General features: G+C 44.5%; 1 protein-coding gene across 1 annotated transcript; it reads right to left on the reverse strand.

The window, feature by feature from the left end:
- Nucleotides 1-396: 396 nt before the first annotated feature.
- On the reverse strand, nt 397-26,282 carry pcif1 (phosphorylated CTD interacting factor 1). The gene is made up of 16 exons (XM_021610682.2): nt 26,055-26,282; nt 24,680-24,823; nt 24,091-24,215; nt 21,961-22,092; nt 21,535-21,686; nt 18,256-18,410; nt 15,902-16,049; nt 15,049-15,132; nt 10,691-10,790; nt 10,375-10,537; nt 9,886-10,055; nt 9,001-9,087; nt 4,572-4,756; nt 4,219-4,312; nt 3,751-3,926; nt 397-3,376 (listed from the first exon to the last, which is right to left on the reverse strand). The coding sequence occupies exons 2-16, from the start codon at nt 24,801-24,803 to the stop codon at nt 3,037-3,039; spliced, it is 2,235 nt and encodes a 744-aa protein (XP_021466357.2). The 5' UTR covers nt 24,804-24,823; nt 26,055-26,282; the 3' UTR covers nt 397-3,036.
- Nucleotides 26,283-27,459: the final 1,177 nt, after the last annotated feature.

Below are 27,459 nucleotides of genomic sequence, written 5' to 3' on the forward strand. Positions count from 1 at the left end.
CCGCCATCTATTGCAAGGGAGGTACAAAAATGTATTTAGCGCACGCGTAAAAGCTACGAAGGCGTGTCCGTGCGACGAAGGCTTTGAACCATTGCAGCCGCCATATTTGTTGGGGCTTTCAGAAGCAACTCATGACCATCAGCGTTTGAGAAAAAAAATGACTATTGCGCTCTATCACCTGTTTCGTCTCTTAACATTTAGGTTGTAGTGACCAGCATTGCAGTATACATTTTTCTTTCACTAAAGTAATATGGAGTAATGCAACAACTATGGCATAATGTACAGGTATGTCATATTTTCCAAGAGATGGCTCTGGAGAACCTTTAGGGGGTTCAAAGCCCAAAACATGGGATGTCAGCAGACCAGTCAGCATCTTGAAGAGAGCCTAAAAAGTACTGCTACGGTATGGTAGTTTATTAGAAATGCAAACAACATACATGGTTTGACACATTTTACTGGGAACAAATATGATTCAGCGCATCTGTATGCTTGTTCCAATGGAGAAACATTGATAATCTACTCAGAGAGAAGACTAGGAAGATTAATGAATGAATTCAGCACAGACAGTATTTACATTCTCCTTATTCTTGCCCATAGGAATCACATTGAGAAAAACATTCATGGCATTACAAATGTTCTACAGACAATAAATTACCATAAGGGTAAACGAGGATAAATACATGTCGTCATACTCATACTTTATGTAAAAAGTCTATGAATTGATTTAAGAATAAACATTTTTATGATTTAAGTGTCAAAAGTGTCATGCAAAATAAATTCCAAACATACAATCTGCTCTTACTAGAACAAAAAAAAAAAACAAAAAAAAACGAATTATAAAAATAAACTCAAGGAGTAATTTTGCTGGTTACACCTTATCCATTACTGATGCAATCATACACAAGTCTACTTTTAGATACAAGATAGATTTTTTTCTTCTTTTAATAACACTTTGGTTTAGATTAAAACAATTTCTATGTGATAAACTGTATAATACATAAACATATTTTAAAATTATGTTAAATGAACTCATAAAAAAAAACATGGAGAAAGACAACATTCAATTGTTTTTTTTTTTTCTTTCATCAGAGCTCAATACAATTGTGTAACAGAGAAAAATAACACAATTCATACCAATTTTTCTGTACAATATCTACAATTTGTTTTGCTGGTGACAGAAACATACTAGGATCAGGGTATGTGACTGGTGCTCGACGCTCAAATGACAAAGAACGAATTGCTAGAGTTTGTATCCAGGTTCTGGGGCGCGATGCCAGACTTACTGTAGTACGTATCATGTTCAAAGAGCAAGATGACCATCATACATTTTCAACAGCATAAACAGATCTTTGTCTTATCCTACAGCCTTATGCCTGCAATCATTGTAGTTCTCTATTAAAAAAACCTCACTACTAAGTATATACAAATGGGGCAAAGGCAAGTGATGCTATCTAGAAGAAACTATGTCTAAGCTCATTGTACAAAGCATTTGGGCTATAGATGAGAGCATATGCTGAGATGACAGTCCGTGCCTGATAATCATAGTTTACAAGGACAGAGACAAATTTGTCATATGATGGAGGAATTGTACAATAACATTTGTCTTTCATCTTATTTTTTTTAATACATGAATTCTCTCCCCTCGATGACTGAGGTCGAAGTGAGGCTCTTGGGCCTGTGTCCCAAAAGGCAATCTAGTCCCTATATAGGGCACTTCTTTTGACCAGAGCCCAAAATTAGGGCACTACAGAGGGTACAGAGTGCCACGTCGGACGCAAGGCATCATGACCTTCTTGTTTTGCCTTTTCAAATTTTACATTCATAGTGCTGCCCAGTGATGCGTTCTAATCTCATACTGGTGTAAACATATACAAAAAATACAATTGAGATTGGAGGGATTAAAAACAACGTAACTAATCTATTTTTCTATGCCACGCGACAATGTGAAAACACCACAACCAAGGTTGAACACAATGGACATTATATTCTATGTTTAAAGAGGGTATAATTTTATATCAGATATCATTTCATTTAGTGCTTTTCCTTATTTTAAAAGAGGTGGGATAGTGCTCTAAGGGAAGGGACACATTTTGCTCAACAAGCCAGTTCAACTCCTTTCGTAGTTGTTACTTTGGACTTACATATAGCACAGGGGGAAAATAAGAATAATTCAGCTGTTGTTCGAGCCAATGGTTTACAACATATTGCCATTGTAAGATGTATTAAAGGCCTGTATTTTGCGTGCGTCGGGAAAGCGGTTAACAACTTGATGAGCTTTCTTCAAACGCAGATATGGAAACGGTGCATGGACTTGGACAGGGCCAATATGGAACTACTACTCTCTGGTATTTCTGACCTGCATAACAGTAGTCCACAATGCAATGCAGCAATATAAAGGCCTGAATCTCTCTCGTTCAGTACTCTAACTTACTGCTGGCTGTCGTATGTACACGGGTTGCCTCTAAACTGTTTGTCGGCTTAAGCGGGTTAGAAACATAGCTGCCTTATTACCCAACGACACCTCCATCCTGTACCTATTAAGGATTAGAAGGGATTTGGACAAACAAAACTTAAGTCTTTCAAAATACAGATTTTTCAATTCCACTGACAGCCAAGTCCTGCTGCTCGGGAGCAGATCACTATCCATGAGTTCCAAATAGCAGCCTATTCCCAGAGTGCCATTTGGGACAAACAGTACTTCAAAAAGGCCAATGAACAATGACTAGAATTACCCAATAATTACTGACGACGACAGCACCAATGATAGAAAAAAGGAATCCTAGTAAACCACAACCACTAGCTACATTGATAAAAAGCAACAAGCGTTACTACAGTAAATAACGACCAGAATTATAAAAACCTAGTAGAACTAATATTAAATAGTTGAGAAAGTAAACTGATTTTAAGGGAGGCCCTCCTTCGTAGTCCACTCTAGCAGTCGAAGACCAAATCTCCCCCCCCCACACTCAGCACCATTTGTGGTCTACCCCCACCACCAAACGCTCCCTATCCTCACCTACGTCCCCTCCCCTGCTTTTAAACGCTGGCTGTTTCAGAAGGTGGTGTAGTCTTTCCCACAGGATTACTACTACTGCTGTTGTCCTGGCGAGCAGGTGATGTGTCCAAACTGGCTGATCGTTCGGGTGCCGTTTTGGCGGCAATAGAGTCTTTGTCGCCTGACCCCCCTGCACTGGCCGGGGAGAGCGTAGTGGGAGCGGTGGAGGGACCCGGGGAGCCCAAGGCTCGCCTGGAGACCTGGTAGGCTGCCAGCAGCTCCTGGATGCGCTCCGGCGTGGGCTCCCACTTCGCAAAGCCGGCGGCATTCTGCAGGAAGATGATCACCGTGCCGTGGACGGCCTTGTAGTACATCTCCTCCCTGAGAGAGATAGCGAGAGAGAGCCATTCAAACTCCCTTCATACAAATCAAAATACAGCTACGCTTGTGTCCTCTTTAGGGTGCATCTGGGAGCGTAATTTCCCAAAATACAGCAAAGAGCACTTGGGCAGCCAAGTGAAAACACCAAGCACATTACACTTGTTGGTCCTTTATGTCAAATATTGTGCGCTATAGCTTGGAAAATAAACTAAATGTGACTCTGGGTGACCAAAAAAAAAAAAAAAAGACTGTTTCAAGCATCAAGAAATTAAGTCTGCGTCATGTTTTTATTTTCTTCCATGCCATGAGTATCACGATAACAGTGATGTGACAACCCTAGTCAGAATGGACCCTGCGCTGTTGGACACACTCACTTCTTGCAGATGTGCTGCGAGCCGCTGCGGTACTCGTGCTCGAAGGCGGGCACCGACATCTGGTGGCGGAGGAAGGCGCTGGTCTCCATGCGGTGGAGGGCCGGGGTCAGCGGGTCTCGCCACTCCGGGACAAAGATGATGAAGGACAGAGGCTCGCTGGACTTCTCCAGCAGTTTCTATAGGACACATATATTTGTTAAATACAAAACTCTCCCAGAAATTCAAAAGTGAACAGTTCAGTTGAAAGTTAAGCTGGAGTTAAATATTGCTAATTGTCCCCCCTGTTCATGTAGGATTTATGTCCTGTAGATTCTCTCCTAATACAGTCGGTGGGATCTACACAGCACGTGGTATATGGACTCGTACCACTTTTGAAGTATAAACACATCAGACAGACTTTGAATGAGGGGTGAACCGTCACTTTAAATGCGTTTAACAAGCATTGAGTAAATTACTAAGGAGGAGCACCTCAAAGTGTGTCACCATGGCATCCATCAGCTCCTCACTGAAGGGAGGGTTGGCCTCAAAGGAGCCACTGGCTGGTGAGAAGTTCAGAAAGGGCCTGGGAGGACAAAGAACATTTTAGAACAGGCTCAAACTAGAAAACCATAGAAGAACAAATAACTAAAAGTACACAGACCATGTCTGGGTGGTCTCGGTTTAGTTGTGATGGGGTAGACCAGTGTTTCTCACATTGAAACTAGCATTGTAAAATAGACAAAAGTCCCTGGACCAGAGGTTGAAAAACACTGGGATAGAGAACATTTTTTGGGATGAGAAGCAAATCTTTTTTTCCTGTTTTTTTGTGATTCTAAACCTACCCCCTGGATCCGAAAAAGCCATCTGTGTCGGGGAAGGCAGAGCAGAACTGCTTGAAGTAGGAGTTGAGTGGTGAGGCGAAACACTCAAAGGTCACCCCGAACTGCTTGTTGAGGGCCTCAAAGACAGGCACGGGGAGAGCCCCCTGTAAGCCCGTCCCCTCATTCACCCCGGCACCAAACATCACCTGCACGACAAATAGTGACATTAGCACAATAAAAGATGACATCAGCACAACAAATGTCAAGAGGTAGCCAGACAGAAGAGATGGCGAGAAAGAGTAACGGGACAGTGGTTGTCATCACGATATGGAGGGAAAGTGGACTATAAGAACATCGCCTCTAAACAGATGGCTTCATACTTTGGCAGTGAAGACACTGAAAAAATATATAGAAAGAGCAGTGAGTCAAAAAGGCATGGGTAGAAGGGGTGACGGTGAGGTGAAGTAAGGGGGTGACTGTGAGGTGAAGTAAGGGGGTGACGGTGAGGTGAAGTAAGGGGGTGACGGTGAGGTGAAGTAAGGGGGTGACGGGGAGGTGAAGTAAGGGGGTGACGGTGAGGTGAAGTAAGGGGGTGACGGTGAGGTGAAGTAAGGGGGTGACGGTGAGGTGAAGTAAGGGGGTGACTGTGAGGTGAAGTAAGGGGGTGACGGTGAGGTGAAGTAAGGGGGTGACGGTGAGGTGAAGTAAGGGGGTGACGGTGAGGTGAAGTAAGGGGGTGACTGTGAGGTGAAGTAAGGGGGTGACGGAGGTGAAGTAAGGGGGTGACTGTGAGGTGAAGTAAGGGGGTGACGGTGAGGTGAAGTAAGGGGGTGACGGTGAGGTGAAGTAAGGGGGTGACGGTGAGGTGAAGTAAGGGGGTGACGGTGAGGTGAAGTAAGGGGGTGACGGTGAGGTGAAGTAAGGGGGTGACTGTGAGGTGAAGTAAGGGGGTGACGGTGAGGTGAAGTAAGGGGGTGAGGGGGAGGTGAAGTAAGGGGGTGAGGGGGAGGTGAAGTAAGGGGGTGAGGGGGAGGTGAAGTAAGGGGGTGACGGGGAGGTGAAGTAAGGGGGTGACGGGGAGGTGAAGTAAGGGGGTGACGGAGGTGAAGTAAGGGGGTGAGGGGAGGTGAAGTAAGGGGGTGACGGGGAGGTGAAGTAAGGGGGTGACGGGGAGGTGAAGTAAGGGGGTGACGGGGAGGTGAAGTAAGGGGGTGACAGAGGTGAAGTAAGGGGGTGACAGAGGTGAAGTAAGGGGGTGACAGAGGTGAAGTAAGGGGGTGACGGGGAGGTGAAGTAAGGGGGTGACTGTGAGGTGAAGTAAGGGGGTGACGGTGAGGTGAAGTAAGGGGGTGACGGTGAGGTGAAGTAAGGGGGTGACGGTGAGGTGAAGTAAGGGGGTGACTGTGAGGTGAAGTAAGGGGGTGACGGTGAGGTGAAGTAAGGGGGTGACGGTGAGGTGAAGTAAGGGGGTGACGGTGAGGTGAAGTAAGGGGGTGACTGTGAGGTGAAGTAAGGGGGTGACGGAGGTGAAGTAAGGGGGTGACGGTGAGGTGAAGTAAGGGGGTGACGGTGAGGTGAAGTAAGGGGGTGACGGTGAGGTGAAGTAAGGGGGTGACGGTGAGGTGAAGTAAGGGGGTGACTGTGAGGTGAAGTAAGGGGGTGACTGTGAGGTGAAGTAAGGGGTGACGGTGAGGTGAAGTAAGGGGGTGAGGGGGAGGTGAAGTAAGGGGGTGAGGGGGAGGTGAAGTAAGGGGGTGACGGGGAGGTGAAGTAAGGGGGTGACGGGGAGGTGAAGTAAGGGGGTGACGGGGAGGTGAAGTAAGGGGGTGACGGAGGTGAAGTAAGGGGGTGAGGGGGAGGTGAAGTAAGGGGGTGACGGGGAGGTGAAGTAAGGGGGTGACGGGGAGGTGAAGTAAGGGGGTGACGGGGAGGTGAAGTAAGGGGGTGACAGAGGTGAAGTAAGGGGGTGACAGAGGTGAAGTAAGGGGGTGACGGTGAGGTGAAGTAAGGGGGTGACGGTGAGGTGAAGTAAGGGGGTGAGGGGGAGGTGAAGTAAGGGGGTGACGGGGAGGTGAAGTAAGGGGGTGACGGGGAGGTGAAGTAAGGGGGTGACGGGGAGGTGAAGTAAGGGTGTGACGGAGGTGAAGTAAGGGGGTGAGGGGGAGGTGAAGTAAGGGGGTGACAGGGAGGTGAAGTAAGTGGGTGACGGGGAGGTGAAGTAAGGGGGTGACGGGGAGGTGAAGTAAGGGGGTGACGGGGAGGTGAAGTAAGGGGGTGACAGAGGTGAAGTAAGGGGGTGACAGAGGTGAAGTAAGGGGGTGACGGTGAGGTGAAGTAAGGGGGTGAGGGGGAGGTGAAGTAAGGGGGTGACGGGGAGGTGAAGTAAGGGGGTGACGGAGGTGAAGTAAGGGGGTGACGGGGAGGTGAAGTAAGGGGGTTAGGTGGAGGTGAAGTAAGGGGGGGACGGTGAGGTGAAGTAAGGGGGTGACGGGGAGGTGAAGTAAGGGGGTGAGGGGGAGGTGAAGTAAGGGGGTGAGGGGGAGGTGAAGTAAGGGGGGGACGGAGGTGAAGTTAGGTGGGTGACAGATGTGAAGTAAGGGGGTGACGGAGGTGAAGTAAGGGGGTGACGGAGGTGAAGTAGGTGACGGAGGTGAAGTAAGGGGGTGACGGAGGTGAAGTAAGGGGGTGACGGAGGTGAAGTAAGGGGGGGACGGTGAGGTGAAGTAAGGGGGTGACAGAGGTGAAGGGGGTGACGGGGAGGTGAAGTAAGGGGGTGAGGGGGAGGTGAAGTAAGGGGGTGAGGGGGAGGTGAAGTAAGGGGGGGACGGAGGTGAAGTTAGGTGGGTGACAGATGTGAAGTTAGGTGGGTGACGGAGGTGAAGTAAGGGGGTGACGGAGGTGAAGTAAGGGGGTGACGGAGGTGAAGTAAGGGGGTGACGGAGGTGAAGTAAGGGGGTGACGGAGGTGAAGTAAGGGGGTGACGGAGGTGAAGTAAGGGGGTGACGGAGGTGAAGTAAGGGGGTGACGGAGGTGAAGTAAGGGGGTGACTGGGAGGTGAAGTAAGGGGGTGACTGAGGTGAAGTAAGGGGGTGACTGAGGTGAAGTAAGGGGGTGAGGGGGAGGTGAAGTAAGGGGGTGACGGGGAGGTGAAGGGGGTGAAGTAAGGGGGTGAGGGGGAGGTGAAGTAAGGGGGTGACGGGGAGGTGAAGTAAGGGGGTGAGGGGGAGGTGAAGTAAGGGGGTGACGGGGAGGTGAAGTAAGGGGGTGAGGGGGAGGTGAAGTAAGGGGGTGACGGGGAGGTGAAGTAAGGGGGTAACGGAGGTGAAGTAAGGGGGTGAAGTAAGGGGGTGAGGGGGAGGTGAAGTAAGGGGGTGAGGGGGAGGTCAAGTAAGGGGGTGAAGGAGGTGAAGTAAGGGGGTGAGGGGGAGGTCAAGTAAGGGGGTGACGGAGGTGAAGTAAGGGGGTGACGGAGGTGAAGTAAGGGGGTGACGGAGGTCAAGTAAGGGGGTGACGGAGGTCAAGTAAGGGGGTGACGGAGGTCAAGTAAGGGGGTGACGGTGAGGTGAAGTAAGGGGGTGACGGAGGTGAAGTAAGGGGGTGACGGAGGTGAAGTAAGGGGGTGACGGAGGTGAAGTAAGGGGGTGACGGAGGTGAAGTAAGGGGGTGAGGGGGAGGTGAAGTAAGGGGGTGACGGAGGTGAAGTAAGGGGGTGACGGGGAGGTGAAGTAAGGGGGTGACGGTGAGGTGAAGTAAGGGGGTGAGGGGGAGGTGAAGTAAGGGGGTGAGGGGGAGGTGAAGTAAGGGGGTGAGGGGGAGGTGAAGTAAGGGGGTGAGGGGGAGGTGAAGTAAGGGGGTGAGGGGGAGGTGAAGTAAGGGGGTGACGGTGAGGTGAAGTAAGGGGGTGACGGAGGTGAAGTAAGGGGGTGAGGGGGAGGTGAAGTAAGGGGGTGACGGAGGTGAAGTAAGGGGGTGACGGAGGTGAAGTAAGGGGGTGACGGGGAGGTGAAGTAAGGGGGTGAGGGGGAGGTGAAGTAAGGGGGTGAGGGGGAGGTGAAGTAAGGGGGTGAGGGGGAGGTGAAGTAAGGGGGTGACGGAGGTGAAGTAAGGGGTGACGGAGGTGAAGTAAGGGGGTGACGGAGGTGAAGTAAGGGGGTGACGGAGGTGAAGTAAGGGGTGAGGGGGAGGTGAAGTAAGGGGGTGACGGAGGTGAAGTAAGGGGGTGACGGAGGTGAAGTAAAGGGTGAGGTGAAGTAAGGGGGTGACGGAGGTGAAGTAAGGGGTGAGGTGAAGTAAGGGGTGAGGTGAAGTAAGGGGTGAGGTGAAGTAAGGGGTGAGGTGAAGTAAGGGGTGAGGTGAAGTAAGGGGTGAGGTGAAGTAAGGGGTGAGGTGAAGTAAGGGGTGAGGGGGAGGTGAATGGAGATCAACGGCAGGGGTCTAACCCCTAATTTACCAGGTATCTCTTGATAAGGCACCACACTCGTGACAGGAACTTCTCGAACCTGGGATCGTCGATGGAGCTGTATCGGTATAATAGCTCCTGAAAGAAAGCATGGTGTGGACAGAGAGGAGAGTAATTTAGCAGAGGGCACGCCATGTGCCAGAAGGCAATGCTAGTCAATTATATCCACAACACCTTTCAGGATTACATCCTGGTAGTTTCTCAAACAAGAGAGCAATTCATCTCTCTGGTCATGTAGGACTTTGGATTGCATACTTTACAACCACTCAGTGGCACTGTGCTAGTATCAACACTCAACCAATGACACCCCAGTGCACCTGCATACACTGAATGTACAAAACATTAAGAATACCATATTGGAGTTGACCCCCTTATCCCCTCAGAACAGACTCAATTCATGGACTGTCCACAGGGATGCTGGCCCATGTTGACTCCAATGCTTCCCACAGTTGTGTCAAGCTGAATATCCTTTGGGTGGTGGACCATTCTTGATTCACACAGGAAACTGTTTAGCGTGAAAAAACCAACAGTGCTGCAATTCTTGACACAAACCGGTGCGCCTGGTACCTTCCCCGTTCAAAGGCAGTTAAATATGTTGTCTTCCCCTTCACCCTCTGAATGGCAACACTACACAATCCATGTCTCAATTGCCTGAAGGCTAAAAAAAAATCTGTCTTTAACCTGTCTCCTCTCCTTCATCTACGCTGATTGAAGTGGATTTAACAGGTGACATCAATAAGGGATCAAAGCTTTCACCTGGATTCACCTGGTCAGTCTGTGTCATGGAAAGAGCAGGTGTTCTTAATGTTTGGTACACTCAGTGTATATTTGTACTTCTAATAATATACACATTATCGCTGCTACAACATTACTCACCAGCTTGGTGAAGTAGCTGCGGTTGACCTTGACCATCTCTCCCTTGTAGCGCAGACAGGCGATGTCGTTCTCAAAGTGCAGCTCCACGCGTGGCTGAGCCGGCGAGGGCAAGGCCAGCCGAATGGGGTAGCAGTATACCAGCCTGTCCTGCACATCTGCTGCCTCTGGGTCTGGGAGAGCAGGAGGGAATGAGGGATAACAGTAGAACAAAAGTTAAAAAACAGTAAGAAAAAACACAACACAACCAGTCCATCATGGATATTGATCGGCTTAAATTCAGAGTAAAACCACAATATCAACAACAGACTTTGGGGGGGGGGTTTAAGTTGCTAAATTAGTTGGGCGCAAAGATACTGAACGATTAGAAAGGACATCGCCATTCAGAGTCAATCCATTTCTATGGTTGTGCACCAATGTAATCAATGTGGTCCCCTATGAGTCAGTTGGTAAAGCATGGTGCAGAGTGCGAGGCGATTTAGCACGTCTCACCCGACACGTTGCAGTCCTTCAGCAACGCCTGGTGGGCCTGGTGAATGCGTCGCACGTACTCTGCTGAGATGTGGTAGATCTTCGTACAGATCCCCTCCACAGAGTCTTTGGCCACTGCTGCTACGTGGGGACCACACTGTTTCCGCAAGTGATCCAGACGATCCTGAGGGGGAGGATTTGTTTTGGGATGCGTTTTTTTAACATATACATGTCAGTGTTCATTCCGTTGAGGTGAAATTTATACAGACATGGATTATTTTGTTGTTGCCACATATACATACAATACACCTCACTTCTAAACCACACACACACACACCATGTAGTCCTCTTTACTGGCCGAGTGGTCCCTCCGTAGCCAGTTCATGGTGTCCTCTGCATTCCATTTCACAACCTTTCGGCTGTCTGGTGTGGCGTTTCTACCAGGACATAAGAGACACCAGTCATTCTTCAGCCAAGACAAAGCATTTCAAAGAAAAGTGCCGTTCAACGAGCCAAATCAAGCTCCCATACACATGCCATGTTCAACGAGCCAAATCAAGCTCCCATACACATGCCATGTTCAACGAGCCAAATCAAGCTCCCATACACATGCCATGTTCAACGAGCCAAATCAAGCTCCCATACACATGCCATGTTCAACGAGCCAAATCAAGCTCCCATACACATGCCATGTTCAACGAGCCAAATCAAGCTCCCATACACATGCCATGTTCAACGAGCCCAATCAAGCTCCCATACACATGCCATGTTCAACGAGCCCAATCAAGCTCCCATACACATGCCATGTTCAACGAGCCAAATCAAGCTCCCATACACATGCCATGTTCAACGAGCCCAATCAAGCTCCCATACACATGCCATGTTCAACGAGCCCAATCAAGCTCCCATACACATGCCATGTTCAACGAGCCAAATCAAGCTCCCATACACATGCCATGTTCAACGAGCCAAATCAAGCTCCCATACACATGCCATGTTCAACGAGCCCAATCAAGCTCCCATACACATGCCATGTTCAACGAGCCCAATCAAGCTCCCATACACATGCCATGTTCAACGAGCCAAATCAAGCTCCCATACACATGCCATGTTCAACGAGCCAAATCAAGCTCCCATACACATGCCATGTTCAACGAGCCAAATCAAGCTCCCATACACATGCCATGTTCAACGAGCCAAATCAAGCTCCCATACACATGCCATGTTCAACGAGCCCAATCAAGCTCCCATACACATGCCATGTACAACGAGCCAAATCAAGCTCCCATACACATGCCATGTTCAACGAGCCAAATCAAGCTCCCATACACATGCCATGTTCAACGAGCCAAATCAAGCTCCCATACACATGCCATGTTCAACGAGCCCAATCAAGCTCCCATACACATGCCATGTTCAACGAGCCAAATCAAGCTCCCATACACATGCCATGTTCAACGAGCCCAATCAAGCTCCCATACACATGCCATGTTCAACGAGCCCAATCAAGCTCCCATACACATGCTATGTTCAACAAGCCCAATCAAGCTTTCTTTTCTTTCCAGTAAGACAGTTGGGGAAAGAGAACGGACTGGTTTTGGTTTAGGTTCTGAAGCCACAGGTTTCTGATTCAAGTTTATCAGTGGATGCACATATAAATGCCTTCTGTGTGTGATGGCGAGACATGGTGTTGCTTTTTATGTTACGGTCTGGATCTTGCCATCAAAGCGGTGGTGTTAAAAATGCTGAGCCATCACTTGAGTTATAGAACGTACTATATATATATATATATATATATATATATGTATTCGGCCCCCTTGAAATTTGCGACCTTTTGACACATTTCAGGCTTCAAACATAAAGATATAAAACTGTATTTTTTGTGAAGAATCAACAACAAGTGGGACACAATCATGAAGTGGAACGACATTTATTGGATATTTCAAACTTTTTTAACAAATCAAAAACTGAAAAATTGGGCGTGCAAAATTATTCAGCCCCTTTACTTTCAGTGCAGCAAACTCTCTCCAGAAGTTCAGTGAGGATCTCTGAATGATCCAATGTTGACCTAAATGACTAATGATGATAAATACAATCCACCTGTGTGTAATCAAGTCTCCGTATAAATGCACCTGCACTGTGATAGTCTCAGAGGTCCGTTAAAAGCGCGGAGAGCATCATGAAGAACAAGGAACACACCAGGCAGGTCCGAGATACTGTTGTGAAGAAGTTTAAAGCCGGATTTGGATACAGAAATATTTCCCAAGCTTTAAACATCCCAAGGAGCACTGTGCAAGCGATAATATTGAAATGGAAGGAGTATCAGACCACTGCAAATCTACCAAGACCTGGCCGTCCCTCTAAACTTTCAGCTCATACAAGGAGAAGACTGATCAGAGATGCAGCCAAGAGGCCCATGATCACTCTGGATGAACTGCAGAGATCTACAGCTGAGGTGGGAGACTCTGTCCATAGGACAACAATCAGTCGTATATTGCACAAATCTGGCCTTTATGGAAGAGTGGCAAGAAGAAAGCCATTTCCTAAAGATATCCATAAAAAGTGTTGTTTAAAGTTTGCCACAAGCCACCTGGGAGACACACCAAACATGTGGAAGAAGGTGCAAAATCAGATGTCAGGTCAGATGAAACCAAAATTGAACTTTTTGGCAACAATGCAAAATGTTATGTTTGGCATAAAAGCAACGCAGCTGAACACACCATCCCCACTGTCAAACATGGTGGTGGCAGCATCATGGTTTGGGCCTGCTTTTCTTCAGCAGGGACAGGGAAGATGGTTAAAATTGATGGGAAGATGGATGGAGCCAAATACAGGACCATTCTGGAAGAAAACCTGACGGAGTCTGCAAAAGACCTGCGACTGGGACGGAGATTTGTCTTCCAACAAGACAATGATCCAAAACATAAAGCAACATCTACAATGGAATGGTTCAAAAATAAACATATCCAGGTGTTAGAATGGCCAAGTCAAAGTCCAGACCTGAATTCAATCGAGAATCTGTGGAAAGAACTGAAAACTGCTGTTCACAAATGCTCTCCATCCAACCTCACTGAGCTCGAGCTGTTTTGCAAGGAGGAATGGGAAAAAATGTCAGTCTCTCGATGTGCAAAACTGATAGAGACATACCCCAAGCGACTTACAGCTGTAATCGCAGCAAAAGGTGGCGCTACAAAGTATTAACTTAAGGGGGCTGAATAATTTTGCACGCCCAATTTTTCAGTTTTTGATTTGTTAAAAAAGTTTGAAATATCCAATAAATGTCGTTCCACTTCATGATTGTTTCCCACTTGTTGTTGATTCTTCACAAAAAAATACAGTTTTATATCTTTATGTTTGAAACCTGAAATGTGGCAAAAGGTCGCAAAGTTCAAGGGGGCCGAATACTTTCGCAAGGCACTGTATATAGTACGTTCTATATAAAAAATAAATCTCTATACACACACACAGTTGGAGTCGGAAGTTAACATACACCTTAGCCAAATACATTTAAACTCAGTTTTTCACAATACCTGACATTTAAAAATGTCCTATTTTAGGTCAGTTAGGATCACCACTGTATTTTAAGTGAAATGTCAGACTAATAGTAGAAAGGATTTATTTCAGCTTTAAATTCTTTCATCACATTCCACATTGTGTCAGAAGTTTACATACACTCAATTAGTATTTGGTAGCATTGCCTTTAAATTGTTTAACTTGGGTCAAATGTTTCAGGTAGCCTTCCACAAGCTTTCCACAATAAATTGGGTTTGTAGGTCTCCTTGCTTGCACACACACCTTTTCAGTTCTGCCCAAACATTTTCTATAAGATTGAGGCCAGGGCTTTGTGATGGCCACTCCAATACCTTGACCTTGTTGTCCTTAAGTCATTTTGCCACAACTTTGGAAGTATGCTTGGGGTCATTGTTCATTTGGAAAACCCATTTGCAACCAAGCTTTAACTTCCACATCATTTTCAACTTCAACTGTACATACATACGTCCTAATGGACATTGACCCCAAGCATACTTCCAAAGTTGTGTCAAAATGGCTTAAGGACAACAAAGTCAAGGTATTGGAATGGCCATCACAAAGCCCTGACCTCAATCCTATAGAAAATGTGTGGGCAGAACAGAAAAGGCGTGTGTGAGCAAGGAGGCCTACAAACCTGACTCAGTTACACCAGCTGTCAGGAGGAATGGGCCAAAATTCACCCAACTTATTGTGGGAAGCTTGTGGAAGGCTACCTGAAACATTTGACCCAAGTTAAACAATTTAAAGGCAATGCTACCAAATACTAATCGAGTATAAGTAAACTTCTGACCCACTGGGAATGTGATGAAAGAAATAAAAGCTGAAATAAATAATTCTCGCTACTATTATTCTGACATTTCACATTCTTAAAATAAAGTGGTGATCCTGACTGACCTAAGACACAGAATTTTTACTGGGATTAAATGTCAGGAATTGTGAAAAACTGAGTTTAAATGTATTTGTTCCGACTTCAACTGTATGTATGTATGTATGTATGTATTCTAAATTGTTAAGGGAAATACTGTAAAGGTATACCAGGAGGTAGTAGTAGAAGGAATTATTTGAGAGCATCTCTGACTTCATACTTGGAACGATTTCAAAGAATATCAGGTCATTTTAAAATGGAATTTGGCCAACTAATTCCAGTGTGCCAGAAACACCTACCTCGAGTCAATCATTTTCTTGGCAGCTTCGGCGTATTTGAATAAGAGCTTTCGGGCCTCCTCTTTGTACTTGATGCGGGACAACCTGGTGTAAGAAATGACAAAACATGTGGCCAATAAAACTAATTGTTGAAATCAGCCGCTATTGTCCAAATTAACCATAAAAACGGGGTGAATTGTTAAGACGACATTTCAGTGTGTTGACAATTCACATACTAAAAATGTAAATCAGACAATAGTGCAAAAAGTAAACATTATTTTTGACAACATATCGTACAATTTGACAATATCTCAATATTATTTTTGCGCTTGTTAGCATTACCTGCACCAAAACATTCATAGCTTGTTCTCTATCTTATTTTTTAAATAGGGAGACAATTTGGTTTCAGCACTTATTTCCATGACTGATCAAAACGTGTTTTCTCATGGCTCTCTTGACCCTCTGCAGCAGACATGTGTTTGGAACATCGAATCACAATAAAATTACAGTATCGAATCGCAATAAATATTGTATCGACATCAAAGTACTTTGTAAAATATCGTATCGTGTCATCCCTGGCAATTACCAGCTCTGTCAGACAACATAATTCACAATGAAGACCTGAACGGAATCTAGCCATACCAACCATAGTGAATCAAGTCCATCCCAGGGTAGACTAGAATTGGTATCTAGAGATAAGACCTTGGTTCAAAAAGTACATTTTAAAATATTTTGAATCCATTGAGCATTTGCGTGTCTGATGGGTGGGGTTTGCAGTTGTTGGGACTATTCCATTAGTTCCGTTACACCCAGGCATGATCAATCAAGCAAATATTTAACCCTAGGACTAACACAGATTCTCTTTCCCACTGACCTGATGGGGATGTCATTCATGACCTCTCTGAACATGGACGGGGAGATGATGGGGTCACACTCGCTGGGCAGTAGGGGGTCTGGCCCTTTGTCCAGCACCTTGCGCTCCAGCAGCCAGCGGTTGAAGGACTCCCGTGGGGGCTCGATACCTATTAGATAGGGGGAAAATCATTGATCATCAAGGTCAGCCAAGAATAGGAACCCCTGGGTTATGTTCACTAGGGCATGCTTTAGGGGAAAACATTTGAATCCATTTCATAATGAAACATGAGAAAAGCAACACCTGGGGCCCGGGGTTGCACAAGTTTGGCAAAAAATGCTAGGACGCTACGACCGACTTCAGGATCAGAATTTACACCTGTTGCATTAACAGTAAGACTAATGGTAGCTAAGTCTGGCGTCAGCAATGCGCCTTCATGAGATTTAATGCTTCATAAGGATGGTTGCTAGGCAGCGCTCGTTAATCGGCTATTACCATTCTCGTGGCAGTTCTAAACATTGCGAGGCATTTCGAGTCAACCACCACCACAGCTGGAAGGATCAATCAATAATTACTGTGGGGATTCATATCACTGAACAATGAAAATATTGTTAGAAAGTAGGCTAGAAAATGTTAGCCAAATTAAGGTGAGTGTTCATGATCTTCAGTCTAGTTATCAGAACATTTTGCTAACATGTTAGTTAGCTATGTAGCCTACACTAGCCTAGTATAACAGGTGGGTTATTTTGCTCTTCACCCTCTTAGTAGCCGAGACTATATCACGACTAAAAGCCCTTGACTTGTCTGATAATCAACGTGATTTTGTTTGACTGAATCTCTGTCTGTATATTTGGTTATTTGATCTCTGCCTGGGCAAACAAGTGGTGGCAGCTCACCTTTTTCAAATCAAATAAAATTTATTTATAAAGACCTTCCTACATCAGCTGATATCTCAAAGTGCTGTACAGAAACCCAGCCTAAAACCCCAAACAGCAAGCAATGCAGGTGTAGAAGCACGGTGGCTAGGAAAAACTCCCTAGAAAGGCCAAAACCTAGGAAGAAACCTAGAGAGGAACCAGGCTATGTGGGGAGGCCAGTCCTCTTCTGGCTGTGCGGGGTGGAGATTATAACAGTTTGTTTGTTTGTCAATATGTGATCAGACACATTCAACATGCTATGTAGCATAAATCAAGTGTATTATATTGTTATTGACTCACGTATAGGTAACTCGAAAAGCCCAGAGGTTATGAAATATGAAAACTAGGCTCACATCCTTTTGAAAATAGATATTTTCTCCATATATCATGAAAGAAGATCGTCCCAATTGAACACCCTACCCCTGCTCCCTACTAGGTGTAAAATCTAGTCTCAATTTAACGCCCTACTAGGTGTAAAAATCTAGTCTCAATTTAACGCCCTACTAGGTGTAAAAATCTAGTCTCAATTTAACGCCCTACTAGGTGTAAAAATCTAGTCTCAATTTAACGCCCTACTAGGTGTAAAATCTAGTCTCAATTTAACGCCCTACTAGGTGTAAAATCTAGTCTCAATTTAACACCCTACTAGGTGTAAAATCTAGTCTCAATTTAACACCCTACTAGGTGTAAAATCTAGTCTCAATTTAACACCCTACTAGGTGTAAAATCTAGTCTCAATTTAACACCCTACTAGGTGTAAAATCTAGTCTCAATTTAACGCCCTACTAGGTGTAAAATCTAGTCTCAATTTAACGCCCTACTAGGTGTAAAATCTAGTCTCAATTTAACACCCTACGCCTGCTCACTCAAATCTACACCCAGGTGTAGAAACAAGTCAAATGTTTAGGTCCGGCATAGAGCGCATTTTACATTGGACGGAGAGTTACGACCAACTTACCACCAACTGGTGCAACCGGCACCTGGGTTGTGTTCACTAGGGCATGGATTCAAATGTTTTCCCTAATGCATTTCATAATGGAGAATAAGTGTTGCTTATATGAAAAGTTGAGCTAGTCCGTCACCGTTTCAGTCCGTGGTCTTCCGTTCGGTGCCTAATGAACATGACCCGGGGCTAGAGTGAAAACCTTCCCACCCTGATGCACTCCAGTAGCAGGGGTGGAGGAGTGACCACAATGGCTTAGAAAATATTGTCAGCGCTGTTTCAGACATACACTTAATGCTCACCTAGAAAGTAAACGTCTAGCTGCCGAATGGGGATGCACCTCGAAAAATAAGACTTTATGGTAACAAAAGCAAGAAATAAAAGGTTTATAAAAAAATAAATATATATATATATATATATATATATATATATATATATATATATATATATATATATATATATATATATACATACATACATTTGACTTGACAATTGCAGTTGCATGGGTAATGTACCTTCTCGTTGGTAGCAGAGCTCGTGGTAGTGCTGCCGTAGCTTGGTGGTGAGCTGGGCACGTTGGAGCTCCATCTCTGGGTGGGGCGGTAGATGGTTGGCAGGGGGTCGCTCTCTGATCACTGCATTCGTCTGAACATCCAGGTCCCAGTATATTCTACCACAGGATCGATATAACTGGTTATTTCAACTTGACTGAACTGTTATTATAAGTTACGGTGCTACATAAAATGCAAAACAAGACCCGCCTGCCCTGTATATTGCAGAGATCACACAATTGTGAACTGTGGGTGCACTATAGGCTATACAAATTAGGGATGTGTACATTACCCTTTCAAGACGATTCAATACGTATCTAGATACATGGGCTCTGATACCATACAGGAACGGTATCTTTAAGTTTGAAGGGATTCGGTTTGATTGGAGAACGAATCAGTGCGAGTCGTTTCAACGCATAAACACAATCATTTTCAAAATTAAAATCCTGCTGCTGATGGAACTCACGAGCTGACTTCTGTCTGTCTGTGTGTGTGTGAATGACACGTCTATGGTGTATACGATGTAGTCACCTCATCTGAGTCATAGGGGAGACCAGGCAACTACCACTATCAGATTAGGGCAATGTAATCGCCACTAATGAACTTGTCATTTTTGTCGATTGTGTTTGAGCTTGTAATGTATCAACATTTATCATGTACAAATCAGCTATGACATAGCCAATGAATATATAGCATAACTTTGGATTTCAACACCTCAAAATCAAATGGTTTTGACCATTTAGAGATTTTATTTTCTCCTACCGCTTTGGCCATGCAGTGCGCCTCGCAAAAGTGATTCCTCGTAATGAAATGATCAACTTTACCCTGTATATCAAAACATCACACTGACTGTTGGGCTCCCGAGTGGCGCAGCAGTCTAAGGCACTGCATCTCAGTGCCAGAGGAGTCACTACAGACCCTGGTTCGATAGCAGGCTGTATCACAACCGGCCGTGATTGGGAGTCCCATAGGGCGGCGCACAATTGGCCCAGCGTCGTTAGGGCTTGGCCGGGGTAGGCCGTCATTGTAAATAAGAATTTGTTCACAACTGACTAGCCTAGTTAGATAAAGGTTAAATACAAAATTGTTTAAAGCCTAACGTACAAAACTATTGCTGATAGTGAACCTGAACAATCAAAATATATATTGTTTCCGGTAGCTTACTTTTATTCCGGTAAAACACACATTTTCAACAGTGCATAGATAATAACCTAGCGAACTACATAGGTTGTTACTCAACTAATGAAGCCTAATATCGAGCAAGCCATTTTAGCATTTTAATTTAGTGCCGCGCAGATGTGCAAGATCAGGAAGAGGCCACTCACCATATGTTGGTCAGCACGCCAAGCTGGACACAGTGCCCAGTTTGACTAGGCTACTGATATTCCCTAGGGTTGTTCGGCATGCAAAATGACTTGTAGATCAATGACTGTCAACACAGTTTCATGCTTAGATCGACACTGAAGGAGAGGAAGCATCAGTTGTCACGGTAGATTAGGTATTTTCAGAATGAAGAAAGTAATATGAGCAAAACATTTCAGTGAATCAGCGGTTTGTAATGTTTGAATACTTTTTATGACCAACGCATGGATCGGTTTGGGGTCCACGGACCAATGTAGTTGTATCTTAAACATCTGAATCTGGACCAATGCATATAGGTGAATCGTTACATCCCTAATACAAATATTTACAGACATGAGCAGATCAACATATGTTACAGCAGGACCCCCACTGCAACACGTTTCGACCAAAAAGGTCTTCCTCAGGCAGTGTCCATGAGATGTCTACTTTAGAGGTCGACCAGTTATGATTTTTTTAAATGCCGATAGCGAATATTGGAGGACCAAAAAAAGCCGATACCGATTAAATACACACACACATATATAATATTTGTAATAATGACTATTACAACAAAACTGAATGAAAAATGAACACTTATTTTAACTCAATATAATACATAAAATCTATTTAGTCTCAAATAAATAATGAAACGTGTTCAATTTGGTTTAAATAATGCAAAAACACAGTGTTGGAGAAGAAAGTAAAAGTGCAATATGTGCCATGTAAAAAAGCTAACGTTTAAGTTCCTTGCTCAGAACATATGAAAACTGGTGGTTCAATATTCCCAGTTCTTCAATATTCAAAGTTAACAAGTTTTAGGTTGTAGTTTTTATAGGAATTATGACGAGTCAACTATTTCTCTCTATACCAATTGTATTTCAAATACCTTTGATTATTGGATGTTCTAATAGGCACTTTAGTATTGCCAGCCTAATCTCGGGAGTTGATAGGCTCGAAGTCATAAACAGCGCTGTGATTCAAGCATTGCTAAGAACTGCTGGCAAACGCAGTGAAGTTTGAATGAATGTTTACGAGCCTGCTGCTGCCTTCCACCGCTCAGTCAGACTGCTCTATCAAATCATAGACTTAATTATAATAAACACATAAATACGAGCCTTAGGTCATTAAGATGGTCAAATCTGGAAACTATCATTTAGAAACAAAACATTTATTATTTCAGTAAAATACAGAACAATTCCATATTTTATCAAACAGGTAGCAAACCCAAGTCTAAATATTGCTGTTATATTCCACAACCTTCAATGTTATGTCAAATTCTGGCAAATTAGTTCGCAACGAGCCAGGCGGCCCAAACTGTTGCATATACCCTGACTCTGCATGCAATGAACTCAAGAGAAGAAGTGACACAATTTACCTGGTTAATATTGCCTGCTAACATGAATTAATTATGCAGGTTTAAATAAATATACTTCTGTGTATTGATTTTAAGAAAAGCATTGATGTTTATGGTTAGGTATGGTTAGGTACATTCGTGCAACAATTGTGATTTTGTTGACCCATCACCTGTTTGGCGAAGTAGGCTGTGATTCGATGATAACAGGCACCGCATTGATTATATGCAACGCAGGGCAAGCTAGTTAACCTAGTAATATCATCAACCATGTGTAGTTAACTAGTGATTATGTGAAGATTCATAGATTTTTTACAAGATAAGTTTAATGCTAGCTAGCAACTGACATTGGCTCCTGCTGCACTCGCGTAACAGGTGGTCAGCCTGCCACGCAGTTTCCTCGTGGAATGTAATGTAGTGGGCCATAATCAGCGTCCAAAAAATACTGATTGTTATGAAAACTTCCGCCTAATTAAATCAGCCATGCCGATTAATCAGTTGACCTCTAGTCTACATATCAATTCCAGCGATTGTGATGTGGCTGTACTCACACGCTGGGACGGTATGGGGCTGGGGCGGGCATAGAGTGCTGCCCTGGCTTGTCTTCTGTGCCTGTGGTAGAGTTCCATGGCTTAGCCCCGGGGGTAATGGGTGAGATGGGAACTATCGGGGTCGTTGGGGTTACAGGTATACCAACCTCAATCTGTCAACGACACAGTAACATATCGGGATTAGACTGACAATTAAGACAGTGGAAATATTCAAATAATACATGTATGAAACAATCTACAGAGACAACGGACTCCAGTAAATTCCAGTAAAACATGACTTTCGTCATGTCAGGCAAGACAGCACTGCGTCGTCTAATAGATAAGCTCGAAAGTGAATCACATTGGTAAAGAAGCGTGAAAATTGTCACGCTTGTATAATTTTACGCCATTGAAGTTGTAAGAAACGTGTTCTTCTCAATGACTCACCTTGGACCTCTTGAAGCTGTTAGGACCCCCCTGGGCGGCTTCCTCCGACAGGCGTCTCTTGCGTTGCCCGTTGCCCACGCCGGCGTCGCCCGTTCCCTCGGCTGGGGCAGCGTTCAAACCCAGCGGGTCAGACTAAGACAGAAACAAACAGACAAGCCGCCAAGTTAGGAGCAGAACAGGAAAACAAGACAAGTGATGTCAATATAATGAAAGGAGGTTCAGCCAAGCTCCATCAAGAGACAAAAGAGGACTTGAGGTACTTGGAACAAAACTTGAGAAGGATAATTATCCCCTCTGTCCCAAACAGCGGTTGGCATCCAATTATTGTTGCACCTAATAAACTAGAGTACAACTCCCTTATACTTTGCTTGAAAAAAAATATTTAAAAAAGACCCTACCATCGAACAACACACTAACAAACAAAAATAACCCCCCCCCTACTCCACTAATTAAATATATTTATTCCTATCTCGTGCCAACAACCTGAACGGATGGGACACCACCCCTTAACACGCCCTGTAACGCTTCTGATGTCAAGTCACGCACATCCAAATACCTCTGCAACTGCCACCACAACCTCAATTTCTGTGACTTACATTCCATCCCTGCAGTACAATTGATAACCAGTGCTTTAAATTCTAAAAATCCAATCTCACTGAAACATACATCACTTGTTGTTTTTTTCCCCTCTGTACTGGTACAGATCTACTACTCACACCGCTCATCTCAGGACCCCGCTCATCTCAGGACCCCCCCCCCCCCCCCCCCTCCCTCCCCTGGAAACCTCAACCTTCCTCTCTCGCACAGGGACATTTCTGATCCCCAGCCCCATGGGCACCCCTACAATTAACACATACCACTACCCCAATGCTGCACATTCCTTTGTCTCTTGCCCTTCTGCATACTTCTCACACCTTGTACCCTCCCTCCTACACACTGCTGCCACATGCCCATAAGCTTGACATCTGTAACAACGCAATGTATTTGGCGGAAAAGCTTGTACAGGATAAATTATATATCCTAACATCGCTTTGTTGGGCAAAGACTAAACATCAAAACTCAAAAGAACAGACAACGACTCTTCAGTTTCACCACACGCGCTACCCTGTCTGCGTCTCACCAAACGACGAGTATAAACACCGGGAACCTTCCCCTTCAGTTGGTCAACTTTTACTGCTACCCCAGTTATCACTCCTTCAATGGCACCCTTTTCTTGAGTGAAACAATTCACATTTCTTGCCCCCATTCATTCAACACCAACCGCCTTTTCCCTCTGACTAGCAGAAACACAAACAATAATCACAAGACCACTTCTGGTTACCCTCACCGATTCCACAGTACCCAACTCTGTTTTCATCCACCCCGAAACCACAAATAGATCAGCCAAAAGGCAAGGTGTCCACTTTTTCCAAAATCTTCAACCCTACTGTCACAGACTCATCTTTACCTGACCCTGGGTGCAAGCCTCGGCCTTTGAGAACTTCACCACACCTACCACCTCTGATACATCGACCTCATTCACTTCCATTTCTCCTCCTGTCTTCAGCTCCCTCTGCTTACACTTTCTACCATTCTTCTTTAACAAACCATCTCCCTTTTCCCGCCATTTTTAACCAACTCAAGCTCACCGTCGTCTCTCTCTCTCTGCCTCTCTTTTTCCCCTCCATTCCTCCTCCGTATTCCAAGTATAAGTCTCCTTATCATAATACTGCACTTCTCCTGACATACATCTTGTTCTTGCTTTCTCAAGGGACGCCATTTAACCGGCTGTCACAATCTCCGTACAATCAGCACGAACCCCTCGGGATGTCGCGCTCAACAGTGCATCCCACATATACATAAAACAAAAATATGTTTTATTTATTTTACTAGGCAAGTCAGTTAAGAACAAATTCTTATTTATGATGATGGCCTACCCCGGCCAAACCCGGACGACTCTGGAACAATTGTGCGCCGCCCTATGGGACTCCCAATCACAACCGGATATGATGCAACCTGGAAAGGACCTGCTTCGTCTTGATGTTTTCCTTCATCAAAAGTTACAGCAACACTTTTCCATTTTCAAACAAGCACGCTCTTCCAACAACCCATCGGTCACAAAACAAACAGCGAAACCCATTTTTCACTCACAATGACATCATGCTGCCCCAGGACTGGCATCTCCCACAGCGACTGATTGGTGAAGCGGTTGAACCAGTAGGGCCTGTTCTCCCGCTTGCTCCAGCATTTCGACCAGCCTGCCTGGACGAGTTCGTCTGCACAAACAGGAAAGGTGTCAGAAATGTCTAATCTATCTCCATTCAGTTGCATGTCATCATAGACAGAGCCAGCAATCTTTCCTTCATCAGCACTGATCTCAAGATGAGGCCTAATTTATACCCTACATATAAACACATAGGATCCCCATTTTTGGTAGTTCACTTGCATTGCCTACTTTGGGTATACATTAGGTTTTAAAATAATTGTATGAATGCTTGGTAAGCAGAGCGGAAAGCTGAGTTATGATATATATATATATATATCACCAGGGCTATCTTCAGTGCTGGACTTGGGCAGGAGTACCGGCACCTCAAATGTTTTACTGCTTCAGCTCCTGTTCCACATATAGAATATAATCTCAAAAGTATTGTGGAGCTGCTACACCTAAATATAAACAACACCAGCACCCAAAATGAGTACATGCACCTATTTAGCCCAAGTCAAGCACTGGCTATCTTACCTGGCAACTCTGGCATTGGTTTGCTGGTTGAAGGTGAGACAGGAGACCCCTGTGTGGCAGAGCCTGTGGGAGACATCACCATAGAGGTGTCCACCTTCACTGTTGTGTGATTCTCACTTGTCATCTCTCCTCATCTGTCCTGTCCTGAAAATAAAAGATTGCATATTAGAAAAAGTGGTATTCAGTTCACATTGCCAGGTAAAAATACTGTGTACGCTACTTTATTTTATGACACAACACTGTCTAAATAATTAATATTATTTTATGTCATCAAATGTAAACATGTCCCACAATCTCCAAGGTAACCGAGTGGTGATTGTCATATTTCGGGAAAGCATGTCCAATCTAGCAAGTTTTAATCCTCCTGGCATTTTAAAAACCAGACCCTAATGGACATTTCTTGCAGTCTGGTGTGAATGGTAGCCTACTACTACTACTACTACTACTACTACTACTCATTAATTCCCTAAATGATAAGACTCATCCCAGAGCCGTAGTGTGTTTTGCAGTAGCAAAAATAACAGTTGCTCGCCCGAGACGGTTGAACATTTAACAGTGAAACGTTAAATGAGCGCATGATTAGTCTACAGTAGCGAGCTAGAATGTGTTGTGCTTGCACAAGGTGTTATTGCCAACATTGTGCAGACAAGATACCATAATATCCGGATAGATAGTCCCTAAGAACGACAGTCCCTAAGAGCTTAACTAGCTAGCTAACTAGTTAAGCTAACACGAATGTGTTACGTACAGCTAGCTACACCTATGCCTTCTAGCTACGTGGTTCATGATTTATTTAAATGTGATTTAGATAGAACATTCAAAATTGACATCTTGGAGATGCGTTTTCTATCTTTTGTCGTTGATAACACAAATGGGCAAAAGAAGGACACGCATGCGCCTGCTACACCGCCCACCCCAGTTTGAGCTGCCCGAAAACAAACACGGAGGAGGAGGGGAAGCCGCTGGGTAGCTGCGCTACACAACAAAAGGCAACGGCATCATCTCGGGAACCTAGGCGGGGGATACGTGGAATAAACATTTAATATACGGTAGGATACTGTACGAAACAGGGTTAATGAGACATAAAAAGGACGAGACTTAGTAAGACTACCCGTGTATGCTGTCAAAATAGATTATGGAGGCGTATCTGACCTCCTTATTTCAAACACATACACAATTTTGGGCGCGCACTTTGGTTAAGACAAGATGGCGCGCGCGCTCTCGACTGATAGCCACTGCACCCCTTGCAGGCAATATTGTTTGTTTATTTCGTGCAATGACAATGCTTGAATTTTGAGTAGATAATATGATACCCCGCATATTCCACCACCTGCCCATGCCCTTGCTGTAGCGCTAAATTGGTTATTCCCCTTACCTTGTAGAGGTTTGTTGAGAACCCTGTATAGGCTTTGCTCTATTCAATCCGTACCCGCCTCCGCCTCTCCCTCCCCACCTTCTCCGCCATCTTGTATCGGGGACTCGGGCCTTGGTATTGCGCACGCGCCAGTTTTGTTGTCATTTCAGGATAACATTGTCATTGAGAAGTAGCCATATGTAGAAGGGCATTTGTAGGTAGGCATACAGAAATAGTTATTCACAACGTCGCTTGTGAAAGTAATCATGCAAAAACACATTTGCAAACTCGTCTGAACTATTTAACCAGTAAAAACTTCGATGGCATGTTTTGTGCTGTGGCTACTTTTCCCATTGAAAGCCTTCAGCTACATGCTCATTAGTCTATGTATTTATTCTCATATTATTAGAACACTTTATTATGCCTGTGTGATATGTCTGTTATTTATGTATGTGAAGAATAATAAATGAACAACTTTCAATTCATGTTGCTGGTCTCTTATTATGTGTGCACTGAATGGTAAATATTATACAAAATAATATACATGTTATAAAAATAGAAACATATTTGGGGTCTTGGAAAAGTAGAAGTTGTAGTCCTGAAAACTGGAAGTTACCTCTGATTTGTTCAGACATTACCTATGGGGCAAATTAATAGGGAAAGAATGGAGTTTTGGGATAAACAATGAAAATAAGGTCTGAATTTAAAATGCTTAGGAGATCTTATGTTTTGTTTTATGGGATAATATCAGTCAGTTAACTTGACCTTTATGAATTATGAAGCCTTTATGTGCTTGTTTTGATTACATAAATGCTTCAATGCATAGAAAGTGACAGTAGGTGATGAAGATTATCTCACAGAACAAAACGTATACAATCTCCTAAGCCTGTGTTTACCACAGACCTTATTTTCGGCATTTATCCCAAAACCCAACTAATCGTTGCGGAGTTAGTGCCTACAAAACGACGCCATTTCTATTTCAAAAGTTTCTAACAACCAACGCTATCTGTGCCTTGCACATGATCTCAATAAATAGCTTTTTATGATAGTTACTGTGTCTCAGGTGTGACTGGGTTATTTGAAATGTGTAGGCATACAGGGTTACATAAACTCAGCAAAAAAAGAAACGTCCCGTTTTCAGGACCCTGTCTTTCAAAGATAATTCGGAAAAATCCAAATAACTTCACAGATCTTCATTGTAAAGGGTTTAAACACTGTTTCCCATGCTTGTTCAATGAACCATAAGCAATTAATGAACATGCACCTGTGGAACGGTCGTTTATAACAGCTTACAGACGGTAGGCAATTAAGGTCACAGTTATGAAAACTTAGGACACTAAAAAGGCCTTTCTACTGACTCTGAAAAACACCAAAAGAAAGATGCCCAGGGTCCCTGCTCATCGGCGTGAACGTGCCTTAGGCATGC

The sequence above is a fragment of the Oncorhynchus mykiss genome, chromosome 7 (genome assembly GCF_013265735.2).
Source record: "Oncorhynchus mykiss isolate Arlee chromosome 7, USDA_OmykA_1.1, whole genome shotgun sequence".
NCBI lineage: Eukaryota > Metazoa > Chordata > Actinopteri > Salmoniformes > Salmonidae > Oncorhynchus > Oncorhynchus mykiss.